The sequence below is a fragment of the Topomyia yanbarensis genome, chromosome 1, assembly GCF_030247195.1.
Source record: "Topomyia yanbarensis strain Yona2022 chromosome 1, ASM3024719v1, whole genome shotgun sequence".
Classification (NCBI taxonomy): domain Eukaryota; kingdom Metazoa; phylum Arthropoda; class Insecta; order Diptera; family Culicidae; genus Topomyia; species Topomyia yanbarensis.
Genome location: NC_080670.1, coordinates 58555030 through 58569613, shown reverse-complemented (window position 1 = coordinate 58569613; position 14584 = coordinate 58555030). Strand labels below are relative to the sequence as shown.

At 35.2% G+C, this 14584-nt stretch overlaps 1 protein-coding gene across 1 annotated transcript; it reads left to right on the top strand.

The window, feature by feature from the left end:
• Window positions 1-6782: 6782 nt before the first annotated feature.
• On the top strand, window positions 6783-9287 carry LOC131676312 (uncharacterized). The gene is made up of 5 exons (XM_058955426.1): window positions 6783-7049; window positions 7108-7405; window positions 7692-8648; window positions 8714-9005; window positions 9079-9287. The coding sequence occupies exons 1-5, from the start codon at window positions 6960-6962 to the stop codon at window positions 9218-9220; spliced, it is 1779 nt and encodes a 592-aa protein (XP_058811409.1). The 5' UTR covers window positions 6783-6959; the 3' UTR covers window positions 9221-9287.
• Window positions 9288-14584: the final 5297 nt, after the last annotated feature.

Below are 14584 nucleotides of genomic sequence, written 5' to 3'. Positions count from 1 at the left end.
AAGTGAATGAGATATTACAATCACCTTATGTTTCTTGTTAGACATGTTTTGTACATATCTGGTAAAAATACTTCGTCATAAACACATTTTTTCAAACATGATTCTTGATTTCTAAACATGTCCAAAAATGAGACACGCTATAAACATGGGTAAAATGAACATGTGGCGGTGGTAAAATGAACAGCTCCTGGTGACCTGCAAAATGTCCTGTATGTATGCAATGCGCAGCGTTGGAAAGCATTTTCCGATCAATGCTAATATCCCAACAAATCATGAGCTTTGCATACACACAGGGCATTTTGCAGGCAAAAAATTGTCACGGAAGAATTGAATTTTCATGACATAATATTAACCATTTTACAATCCTGTGGCATCGAAACACATCTACAAACTTGGGGTTATCCATGGGTGTTTTAACTTTTAGTATCTGTCTGAGAGCAACTAGAAAGCTTGTTCTATACATGAGATGTGATTATATTGTCTAAAATTTGATTTTTCTTCACCGGTCCGGGTGTTTTTTTTCCCACACACTAAATACTAAGAAAATAAATATTTTACATTACGTAGTATAGTCCTACGTCTACAGTTCGTGCAACCCCATAGGGCTGCCCCTTGTAGTTTTTCGTTGTAATGTAACAATAAAAGTGGCTATAATACTGTTGTGCATTTCTATTCGGGATGCGACGGAATCAATTCTAAATAGCGAAAGAATTGAAAATATACCCTGTTAGCTCCATCCGCCTAGTTTAGAACAAACATCTAGCAATATATAGGCCCTGTTGGTCAGGTATCGGAGGTCATGAATTGACAGTTCATGGATTTATTCACCGCTTCACTACCTGTTCAGCGAAAATCGGAAAGCATTTGTTACTATTTTTTGGCACCCATTTAATGAATTGTTTAGTGTGCCTTTTTGATTCCTAACTCGATTCCTTTGCATCCTCCTAAGTTTTTGCTTGGTTCATGACCAATAGTCGCTCGAACACTTCATATAAAAATCAATTCAAATTACATTTTTGTAGCCTTGCGGAATTGAAAAGGTTAAATCACAGACTAACAAACATAACACTATGAGGGAATTCCCACAAAAAAACATCGATCCGGCAATTTTCCCAAAACACTAGCTCCACCTTTTATTCACAGACCCAAACACTCATTTGCTGATGGGTTACCCCTCAGGTTTGGGAACAATTTTTCACTAGTTGTCTATCCCCCATATGCTTGTTCATATGTCAGTGGCGCCATAATTTTAAATGTGGCCACAGTCCCAACTACAAACATATTTAAAATGACCGTTAAAGCGGGCGAAGTATCGTTTTCGAATGTTATGTCTGTTAGTCTGTGGTTAAATCTTAAAAATCGCAATCTTGTCGCAATCTTGTTTTTTTCGCTATTTTTGCTAGTTTCCAATGATAACCACAATAACCATGAACCCGCGAAGTATCGTGTATCCCTAGATAAACTAGTGTTTCGTCGATTTGTTGCTATATGTGGACACATATGAGTGTAACCGAAAAAAAATCATCGTCAAATCGTTTTTTCGTTTGCACTACACTGAGCCAAAAAATCATATAAATTTCAAGTGAAAAAGCACGTAAATATGATAAATAATCAATCACATTAGATTCATGTGCAGCATTTATTATTCATACCAATATTAATGAATTTCAAATACGCTACTAATGATTTTCAAGTTTACCAAACATATATTCTATGTGATTGTCACATACTTAAGTGTTATGTGTAAAGAACATGAATATTACGTGAATATACGATGTGAAAAATGTTTAGTTTCAATATGGTTTCACGTACTAGGCAAATGATTTACGACCGGCGATACTCGAACTCTTTTCTGTAGGTATGTAAAAGTAAATTTAATCGATTATGTACATAAGGAGCAATACCAATAAAATGAATTTATATTTCAGAATGCGGAAATGAAAACAAACTGTAAGCGTTATAGGAACCAACGGAAACAGCGACGAAGTTTGCTGATTTTCTCAGCACAAAGGATTATCATGCATCCGGCTCTAATTGGAGATAGTTATGCTATAAATTATAAGCAAATAACGTAAATATAAGATGCCTTACAATAAAATTCAATGCCTATGTCTTTATTCGCCGTTTTCCACTCTTTTTAAATACACAAGAAAAGCATTGGAATGCTATTTCAAATGCAGCTACTAATCACATGAAAATCGCATAACACATATATGGATTTATTCTGGAAAGTATGTGAAATTCCCATGGAAGGGAAATAAGCTTCACTTGAAATATACATGCAGTCGACACTGATTTTAATTAGATTGACAACAAAGTTTTCTATGTGTGAAACATGTAATATTTACGTGAAAAGTATTATGGAAAATATTTATATGTTTTTGCATGTGATTAATAAGTGATAATTTTTTTGAGTGTAATACAAAGTGAACATGCGCGTAATTCGGCGCAACGAGAATAACGAGACGAATGAATATTGTTTATTGTCACGCTAATAAAAACAAACAAACCACAGAGAACAGACGTCCATCTTCAGCATTCAACTTGTGTAAAATCTCTAACGGTTTCAAAGGTAGTTGGGATATTCAAACCAGGTGCGCTACTGTCGTCATGTTTTTTCGTGGCTGAGCTCGACAGAATTGACAGCGGTTATTCCTCTACCCAGTCAAACTAGTCCGGAACCGGTTCGGACTTCCAGCATAAATTCCAGCTCAAATGCATCAACCGATAGACTCGGAATCGGTTTTTTCTTTGAGCAAGATTCCATACTGAATCCATTCAGGACCGGTTCCGGAATGGATTTGACAGACAGTTGGGATAGGTTGGTGTGGCGGCGCTAGTGTTTATCGTATATTAATTCAAATATTTACACACGTTTTTTAGAAATTTTTGTTCGATCATGGATGTCCGTTCTCTGTGAACAAACTGTGATAGAATCAAAAAATTTCCAAGTTCTTGTAAACATTCAATCCTTTCTTGACGGGATATTTTATATAGACTCTCCCCAACTTCAAAGAAAAGCTGACAGTTCCCTTGACAGATCCGAAACTTTAGTGACCTACGAAATCGACCGTTTAATTAGTCGGTTAATTGGGTCATTAAGCCATATGTAAGGACCGCTTAATAACGAATCAGATCCACATTTTCCTTACAGAACGCAGAAAAATGAAGCCTATTTGAAACAATAAAACGTTTATTTGAATTTCAAACTTGAAGAATGTTTATTTCAAAGTGAAATATAATTGCTTTGAAAACATTTAATCAGTAGATCTAAATAAATTGTTCTGTTTGTTGTTAATTGGTTGTCTATGTTTACATAAGATTTATTTAAAAAAAAATCGTTTTTACTTATTACAACGATTTTTTTCGAAATAATGTTATTTTATATATACTTGACCTAAAATTTATCAATGAAGCGAAAGCTATATATATATATATATATATATATATATATATATATATATATATATATATATATATATATATATATATATATATATATATATATATATATATATATATATATATATATATATATATATATATATATATATATATATATATATATATATATATATATATATATATATATATATATATATATATATATATATATATATATATATATATATATATATATATATATATATATATATATATATATATATATATATATATATATATATATATATATATATATATATATATATAGCTTAATGACCCAATTTCGAACGAACGGTTTGGTTGATTCTATTCCTTTGTTTATTGAAACAACTGACTTTTTCGTTTGAAATAATTGCAAAATTCTATTTCAAACACAAAATTGGACTGCTTTTAAGAATTTTAATTTAACGGTTCAATATTGCTTATTTCAAACTAAAATTGTCTTGTTAAAAAAAGATTGGTTGGCATTAACACATATTTCAGTTTGTTTTTACATAGAATCATGGTTGGAACAAAGCATAATGTGTTCAAATCAATCTGATCTCTTAATATAAAAATTATAGAATCTTCATTTGATTTAACAAACAGAAATGCCATTGTGATTTCTATTGATTTTTTTTCTTTTTCTTTAAACTTAGCCACCGGATTTGTTGAATAAATAAGTAGAGAAAATGGCGTACGGTTTACTCCACAGGATTCAAAATTTAATACGATGAAGCGAAGATTTTCACCGATAGTGTGTATAAGGTGACTTAATTTTAATAAGCCGCTATTGCATACTAACATAAATTTGTTCAACTTAAGTTGTTTTGTTTGGTTAACTTTACCTTGATTTTGGTCAACGAGAATGACAGCAACGAACAACCACTATTTTAGTTCTTTCAAACAAAATATTTGTCGAAAATGCCGTATTATGAAGAAACAAACAAATCAACGCTTTTTTTGTGAAAAGGGCGATACTCACAAATGTAAACATAGGGAATTTTTAATAATGCGAATTAGAGGTTTGCAACGCAACCAATTAATGTAATAATTATTTTGATTCTACGATATTGCTTTCTTAAACTACAGCAAAAATACAACGGGCGAAACTATATTTTTGTTTATTTATTTAAAGTTTCGCCCTCCACCCTCCGTGCAAACCACCAGGGCGATACTTTTTTGTTACCAGTTTAGAGGCGATGCTGATTTTTTCACATTTTTACGATTATCAAGCTGATACCAGTCGTAAATAGTAACAATGATCGCTATTGAAAAAATTCGGACGAAATCGGTGGTGTAAAACGGTAGTTATTGTAAAACAAACGCGTAAGGACGATACCACTGAGAACTGACATACAAGTAAAGTTTTCAACTTGTGTAAGAAATTAAACTGTCGCTTTGAAATGACAACAGCAAGTAGCAACTTGCCACTGGTCGGCGCTTCGATCGACCAGCAATCGCTATACGGGACTTGTATGCAAACTTGGATACAACGGTGACTCACACATGCGAACCTGTATGCGATGGTAATTTGCAATTTATTTATCAGCAGAACGAAAACTTGTCAGTTACATAAACTTTGTACCAAGTGAAAAGGAAAAATGGACATTTTAGTTATTATTTTTCAAAAAAGAGGGTGGTGGTGATTTTCAACGTATTTTTATTTAAATGTTCACACAAGTTTTTCGGGAAAGTTTGTTCTAGCTTATATGGCTGTTCTCTGTGACGATACTACAATGGTGATAGGTGGGACCGAAAAAGTAAACAATCGCCAAAGGGGGGATACTTTCATTTTGTCGATTTAAATAGCAAAAACAAATTTTATTTTAATAATTTCGAATACTTTATGAAGTTTTGAGTTTCGATCACTGAATCATGCAAACACGCAGAAAAAATTAGCATATTTAAACCAAAAATATGTGTTATTGAATCCAATCATTTATTGTTTATCACTTTAACAAACAAACTTATTGGTTTGAAAATATTTTTTTATTAGAACAACAACAAATTTTTGCTTTCAATAAATACATTTTTAGTATCAATAATTTTCTTTTAATTTCAATAAAATAATTATTGAAAAACGGAACGATAATTTTGTTTTATTGAAACAACAAATAAATTTTATTGAATTCAATAAATAATTTTATTGTCTCCCGACCAATAATTTAATTTATTGGATTTAATGCATAATTTTATTGAACCTACAAATCTTCTTTCTGCGTGAAGGATGTAATAGACACTACAGTTTTTAAACAGAAATTAAAACCAAGTCTGGAAATATTCACCGTTGATTTTCTTTGAATGGTGTCACTGCTAATATCGCCCTTTTCAAGAAAATGCGTTGAAATAGTTTTATTAGTAATTTTAAACAACTGTATTGATTGAATTAAATCTAAATCTCATTTGTCACCATATCAAACAGAAAAATTGTTGAATAAAACTAAATTTTGTTTATTTTAACTGATATTTTTTCTGCGTGTGGGATGTTTCGAATGAAGCAAAACAAAATGTTACATGAAGCAGTCAAAGAGAATAGGGAAAGAGACGAAGAGTGAAAATCAGTCAAAACGGCAACACTCCCTTTATGATGATTTCAACACTAGAATTTTGGCAACCGCTTCCACAGGCAGCACTTTAAATGACTCCTATTATATTTTGAAAACAAACCGTATGTCGATCGTTGGATTTGTTTATCAAACGATGCGCATTTCGAAACAAAGAGATGAAATAATTCTAAAGCTTGTTTTTACTCATACATATACTCTAGAATGCACCTTACAATCACGATTGAACCAAATTCTGACGAAAATTGAAATTTCTTTTTTAATTGACTAATCTATGTGGAGTTGTGTTAGTGCGAGATTGAGGTTAAATCGGGTAGTTTTTTGCCAAATGAGGTTAAATCAGATGACGAATTGAAAACATAGCGTTATATGTATGTTGTCTATACACATTGCAACTGTGTTGGTGTCCTAGACGTCAAATAAGTCAATAGATGTACAATACTTATCTCCTCCAACTCAGGCATGAGTAATGTTTATTTACATTGCACGATTGGTCTGCTTAATAAGGTATTTTTGGCTTCACACTATTCGTCTCTTTCCCTATTCTCTTTGGAAGCAGTACACGCAGCATTACGTAGCGGTACTTTCCGAGCCCCTGCACGACCAGGAATGACATTTGCTGTAGGCTTTGTTTACTTCACTGATCAGCTGTTCATCAGGTTTTCTAAAAAACAGCTGATCAGTAACAGTGAACAAAGCAGCAAATATGTCATTTCGGTCGAGTTTTGGCTCGGAAAGTATGTAACACAGCGTATTTTGCTTCATGCTCCGCAGAATCCGAATCTGGTTTGGTCAGGGTCGGAACAGTTTGAAATAGGTATACACGTTGTGTTTACAGATACTGTAAGTGTCTGTAGTTGTGTTCATTGCTTAATTTGTTTCGTGAAAATTCTGTAGCGCCGTAATTTGCAATTTTATTAAACACGATAACTCGCTAGTACAAACGTTGAATCAGGTCAAGGAAGCACAATGGAGGACAATCCTTATAATGACGGAAAACGTTTTCTTGAGGGACTGATTCATCGTGCAGAGACCCTTCTTATGAAGATGGTTTTAAAGGTAACTTAGCGACTAGTAAATACCTTTATTATGTATTAAAAGTAACGCTCTTTTCAAGTTGGAGCAATCCTGTATACCCTTAAAGGAAGTAATAACAATGATTAATTCGGTACACGAGTTTGTTAATACGTGGGAAGATGCTTTCGAGGCAGTTCCAGATTTATTGGAGTTTGAGCAGCAATCGTTCGGTAGTCCTACTCAGAATCGTCGGACGCTCGATGTAATTACTGACCAGATACCATTTACAAACCAAGGAAGCACAGATATGTCAATTCAATCATCTCCGGTTTCTTTTCGTCAAGAGGCATATCCGGATAAGCTGATATTTGATTTCCCTGATGCTTCAATGGATCATTGTAAGTACAACCTGCTCGTTTGTAATAGACAAATTTGACCCAAAAAGTTTCTTAAGTGTGATCATTGTAATGTATTCAATATTCAACAACTTGAATGAATTTACGATGTGTTTGTCTGTTTCTAAGGTTAGCTTTGACCTTCACTGCCTATAATCGCAAGTCAGTCCCGTGTAAATAGGAAATCGCATAGAACAAAGACTAGCGATTATGGGCATCGCAGAAATCACATATGTATATAATATTGCGTTCTTTTTTACACTTTAGTATTGCATTTTTTTTATTCCAGACAAACCAGGACAAACCGGCTTGTGCAGCATAACTATGCTCTGTAGCCATTCAGATGAATTCTATATGATTGATTTAACTCCTCATGAAATCAGTGTGATCTACATATTGAAAACGTTGCAAAATCTTACATCCACACTGCACGCTCTTCCCCAATCGTCGGCCCAAGCTTTTGGGGTACTGTTGGATGGAGCAATTTTGAGAGCTGTCCGGAACAAATGCACAAAACAATGCTTTATCAAACTCATTGATATTGGTGAGGTGCTACCTTTCAATCAATCTATGACTTTATATGAGTTACCACCATTTTACGCAAACCTGCCAGCATTTGCACTGAAATGCAAATTGTTGAACATTGAAGACGAAACTTATTCCGGTTCGCGACTGGACTATCTGGAGGAAAGTCTTGGAATTATACGATCATTCAAGATTGTGTCAGTTGAACAATCATGTTTGACAGTGACACTCAGTGGTAAACCATCAGTGGAGATTCAACCACAAACGGAAAAGCCGATACAAGATTGTACGTATGGAATTTCTGTAGACACACTAACAAAAGATCAACTGGAGGATCTGTACGAAGAACCGATGAACACGACAAACGTAATGAAGGCGGTTCTAGGTTACGATCCGCAAGATGACAGGAGGATATGTCCGTTTTACGACCCTGCCCTAGAGGGCTGTTTCAAAGGATCTCGCTGCCGTCTGGAACATGCAGCGAAATTAACCGATGGCTGGACTCGGGATAAGGCGCTACACAAAACAAAGATTCGAGCAGAGCTCGAACTTCCCAAGGTAGGAAGTGACCTTATGCTGATTCCAACATATATTGCAAACGTGGACGAGTTTTACGCCCATATTCCACTCCTGGAACTGAGCGAAGCTTTGATTGGTATGCAAAACAATCTTAACGATCCTAAGTATGTACGGGAGTTCAAAGAGCTGAACCACGAACCACGTAATGATTGTTATATAGAAAATGTTGCGAATTTTCGTGTAGCTTATGTCGCTTCTCTTTTGTAGATTTTCATGAATTAGTTTTTGCCCGATATTCAGCAGACGGTCTTTGGTATCGAGCAGAAGTGTTGGAGTTTTACCACAGCGATCAGATTTCGGTGTTCTATGTAGACTATGGCAATATTGATGTAGTAGATATATCCCAGTTACGCTACTGGGACGACCGTTTTGATTATTTACCTTTCCAAGCAGTGCACTGTCGTGTCGCTAATATCAGACCGATTCGATCAAATCACATAGAAGCGATCGAACAGCTGCGCAACGCCATACTGGACAAGGGTGTTAGAGTTCGTATACTGTATGAGATGTGATTTATAGACTAACTTATATTGGAAAACACTAACCGGGTTTTTGATTTATTCTGCTTTCAGGGACAACATGTCACCATGGGAGGTTCTGCTTTATGACAGTGATGGTAATGACATCGGAGAATTTCTAGTTATCACCAAATTGGCAAAACCGCGCGAACCCCTGGTGATGGCGCAAACTCATCGCAATGTTGTTCCGGTGTGAACCTACATGCTTACTTTATTCCGTTATAATTATCATTCGAAAGTTAATAAAATAAGTTAATAAAATATGTCGATACTTTGAACCAGGATATGCTCCTTAAACATACACGGCAAAAAATTGTCACGTGAAATCCAAGAAGTATTGCACTTGAATCAGTCTGTCATGCCTTACTATCAATTGAAGTGGTTTAGCATTGATATTGAATACTTTACGCTGACGTCACAAATGAACTCAGTGTTCATTTTTGACAGTTCGCTTGTACTGTTTACATGGACTTAGAAAAAATCTTTACGATTTTCTTCGAGCGAATCTAGTCGTCCACAAATTTTTCTAAGTCCATGTAAACAGTACAAGCGAACTGTCAAGAAAAGTGAGGTTAACTGTGCCAGTAAAGAACCTAATTCTAACGATTTACAAATGGCACCAAAGAGATCCGACACTCTGTAGTGTCAACGTAGTATAACTCAGTTTCGGACCTAACTGCTGTTAAACCGTTTGCTTGAAGCCAGTTTTGAACCTAGATGCTCCACTGAACTGAAAACCGAGTTTGATTCCAACCCCAGTTCCATTAAAAATTTTTGCTTGCAGCAACTAACCTGGGTTAGTGTCAAAAGATTCTCAACCGAAAACGACAAGAAAAATCTCGAAAGTGCTCGAGAAATAGAACTGCATCTCAGCAATGCGATCGATCTGTTTTAGACGGTGATGTAAAATAGAACAGCCCATATAGAATACATCCGCGTTGCGAACAGCCTATAGGCACATTTTGGATCAGATTTTGTTACGCAACCTGCGAACGCACCTCCGTCACTAATTTCTGCTCAACGCGACCAGCCGCCCAGGACGCAAGCGGGACAGCAGGAAGGTGTCATACAAGCAGTGAATAGGAAAATAAACACAGAAGGAAGAGGTCAATTGGGTCATTTAACTATATATAGTTTTCCGTTCCATTCGATAAATTTTAGGTCCAATATACATAATATAACATAATTCCAAAAAAAAAATTCGTTGTGATGCGTAAAAACGATTTTTTTTGTTTTTTTTTAAATAAATCTTATGTAAACTTGGCAACCATACATAGGAAAACTGCGGTTGTTTACATCTGGCCTGTCAAGACAACACCCAAAACGAAAAAAAACTATATGCATTGAAATGTCAAATAAAAATAACCCTGCGGGAAAACCGGGAAACCATGCGTTAATTTTTTCTAACAGGGCATCACTTGTCGTGAAATTCGATATATCAAATCTCGATAAACATATGTACCCTTATTCTTGTTTACGACGAATGCGATATTCGTTCGAAAGCGATTCGAACGAATAGTAAACCCATTTGATTTTGCTGTCGTAAACGGGAATACAAACCACTTTCGAACGAATCTCGTATTCGTCGTAAACAAGAATAAGGGTGATGATTACGGCTTAAAAGCCAACTGTCAAAATTCTCTTTGAAAGAAAATTCCAGACAAACCGTTACTCGCCAAACACAGATACTGGTAGTAAAAAAAGAGAAAAGTTTTCTCTTTCATTAACTGCTATGAACTGTGTTTAGCCAGCAACGGTTTGTCTGGAATTTTCTTTCAAAGAGAATTTTGACAGTTGGTTTTTAAGCCGTAATCATATCACAGACTAACAGACATAACACTCAAAAACGAAGCTTCGCCCGCTTTAACGGTCATTTTACATATATTTGTAGTTGGGACTGTGGCCACATTTCAAATTATGGCGCCACTGACATATGAACAAGCATATGGGGGATAGACCAGTAGTGAAAAATTGTTCCCAAACCTGAGGGGTAAACCACCAGTAAATGAGTGTTTGGGACTGTGAATAAAAGGTGGTGCTAGTGTTCTGGGAAAATTGTCGGATCGATGTTTTTTAGGGAATTCCCTCATAGTGTTATGTCTGTTTGTCTGTGATCATATGTTTGGCGAGAAATGCTTCTGATAGTGTCATATCCAGGCTATCAACATATTTCTTTATTTTAAATTTTAATATTATTTTCACGTTTCCTGAGTTGGAAAAAAAACATTGTTGTAATCACGAAAATCAGCTTTATCGATGTATGTAATAAAAAAGATTTTTTTCTCATTTAATGACCCAATTGAAAATAGATTAGTTCGCAGTAGGTTTGAGCAGTTTAACAGTAATTTAATTAATAGCTTACAGTGAAAAACACGGTATTGTAAATCCTTATAATTAGAAGTACGGTTGTAAAATTATAACTAGTAGTACGGCGGAGTGAAATTAAAGCTAAAGGTAAAATGTGCGATAAAAACTAGAAAAACTCTAAGAACTGCGGAGACTCCATTTTGGATCGATTGGATTCGCGTTTAGCTGTCAAAAAACGAATCCAATCGAACATTGCCTATCCTTATAACATTGGACGTGTTGCCATACAATGCCGGGGCATACGTTTCCAAAAATGCTGTTTTTCTCTCCGCAGTTCTCTTACTAGTTTTTCTAATAAAAACAACAGGAATGAATTTAACCTAAAATTTATCACGGGGTTATCACAGCTAGTTCATGTTATCGTAGCAGCGCCAGTAATTGAGTTAAAAACGACGAGGTAAAGAATACTTTTATAAAACTTAAACCTAAATAAAATCTTCAAATATGTATATACAAAAGCTAGCCCTATATTCAACACAACGTCGAACAAAGTGGATCAGCGTAGGACGATTGTTAAACAAACTTTTGTGCGAGGGAGTGCAAAGTTGATGAAAAAATGGAAATTAAATGCATTTCTATACCGTTTATTCAAAACGTAATATCTAACAAATGTAAACAAACTGATTTTATTATGCCAAATAAAAGCTAAGCATTGACTCTTTATCGTCCACAAATAATAGAGAAAAATGATAACTCTATATGTTAATTTAATCTTAAGTCAAAATGTCACATATAGTATACCAAAGCTTTGCTAATATTTTGTAGATGTGATGTTTTGCGTTGTGATGCTTCTCCAAGTCGACTGTAGTTAGTATGTTTTTCCAATGCCAACCCTTATATCTACACTCTCGGTTGCAATACAGCACATGAAATATATCACAACTACAAGCCCGTCTCTCTAAATGTCACAGTAAAATGTATCATCTACAAACGGAGTTTCCAAGATTACATATGTAAAAGAACATAATAGCAAAAGTGATCGGCAAAGTGTAATAAAATAATAGTTATCAATTATCTCTCTATTATCTTCGCGAAAAAACATGTAATATGCTTATGCGATCCTGCAATGAGTAAATGCAGAGGTGATAGTAGATTTAATAACCTTCTGTGTGCTTTAATTGTTAAATAAATTTGAAAGTTACAAGTAAATTTTTGCACGCGATTTTCTCCGTTTGACGTTTCTGTTAGATATGATGTAATGAAAAAACGCTCTAGATTTTTTCTAATTTGATGCAAATTTGTTATACATTCCTAGAGTGATCTGCTCCTAGGAACACACCAATTGTTCAAAAAACCATTTTAAGCTTAGCCAAACATGAACCGCCATGTTTGAAAAACGCAAAAAAACAACCAAGTCCATAGACTTTTCTACGGCTCATGTACGTACACGTCACATGACACAAACACTACATCACCAGCTGGTGGAAAATATTAAACAAAGACGGCAAAATCAAATGGGATTGTTTTCAACCAGGAAGCTGCAGAAGTGTTCGTGAGACCGAGCGACAAGAACTTAATTTCAGCCGCCAGAAAATTTGTCTAAGTATTGAAATTGCCTTTAAATCGCATTCGCAAATTGCATTTGTTCCTAGGGGCAATTAACACAGGCGAGTTGAGTCAAACGTCAAACTTTTTAAATCGCCTGACCATGTTCGTCCGCATTTTTTGACAGGGAAAAGTATCAAACCCTGTTCACTTTGACAAAATTCAGCCTTCACTTCAGTAACGCCATCGAACGAGTTCACATAGAACTAATCATATGCCCATTTCACACACACACTACTACAGAGTATCGTAATGCGCGCGCATATGCGACTGCTGACATTTTTTCTGTTCTTCGCTTCAATGCACACGGCGCGTTTGGGAATATCGTTCTGCTCGCACCAACATGAGAGCGAAGAGAAGTGCAGATATAAAGAAATCATCAAAGAGAAAGGAGCACATCCTTCTGAAGCGGCAAAGAATGGCGGGTAGCAACTGGAAAAAGTATACTGAAAGTGTCTGTTTGAAAAGTACTTTTCGGTTCTCGTTTTCATCCTGCGGCTGCCAATACCGATTGGAGAGGTTGATAGAAAAAAGTCAGTCGGCCGGTGTGCGCATTATTTTTTTTACATAATTAAGTGACCGGTCAGTTCCTTAAAGATCCACACGCCGATATCTTTCCATTATTATATTCTACCTCCAAAATTTGTAGCACTTTAATAGCCTTGGCCTATTTTGGATTTAATTTACTTTATTAAAGATATGCTCAAAAATTTTATGAATTATAGAAACAGTTCTCCAAACAAAAATCATAGTTTGCGTCTAGGTTTGCTTCATTAGTACTATATATTTCCTAAAAAAAGTAGTAGTCTTTGGAAATCATAATTTCTGCACTCAACATTACATGAATATAATATTCGAGATATCGTTTATTGGAATACGATTCTCACAAACGCAAGCCTCATATGTACTACCCGAATTTAGCCGCGATCAAGTGTAAATGTATCGATCGTTTCATTCCATTTGCCATTCTTCTCACTTTCATCACGGTGAGAAAAGAACCACACTTCCGAATGCATCTAACATGCTCGCGCAATTGCACGCTGAAAGAAACTAGTGCGTTCTGCTGGTTGAATGAGTACTCGAAACTAGGGGCAGATCACCCTAAGAATGTATAACAAATTTGCATCAAATTAGAAAAAAATGCATTTAATTTCCATTTTTGCATCAGCTTTGCACTCCCTCGCAGAAAAGTTTGTTTAACAAACGTCTTATGCTGATCCACTTTGTTCGACGTTTTTTTAAATGTAGGGCTAGTTTTTCTGTAGGGTTTTGACGTCTTACACGCAACGCAAACAACATTGCACGCAACGCAAAAACATTGCACGCAACGCAAAATACATTATGAATTTCTATTTTGATGGAAATAAATGCATTTAATTTCGCTGATTTTTAAAAATGCATCACAGGTGATCTGCCCCTAGACTCGAAGGAAGGTGTTGGAATCACCAAAATGATGTCGAAGGTTTGTTCTTGGAATTTGACAGTGGGATATCTTGTTCTTTATCATCTTTGAAAGTATGCTAACTATGCATATTTTTGTTTCTCAGTGTATATCATCTTGGTGCGACAGTTATAAACTGAGAACGGACTCCACGAATGAGTTTCACCTTATGCAAACAGTAACACCTTGGTACTGATCGTTTGTCCA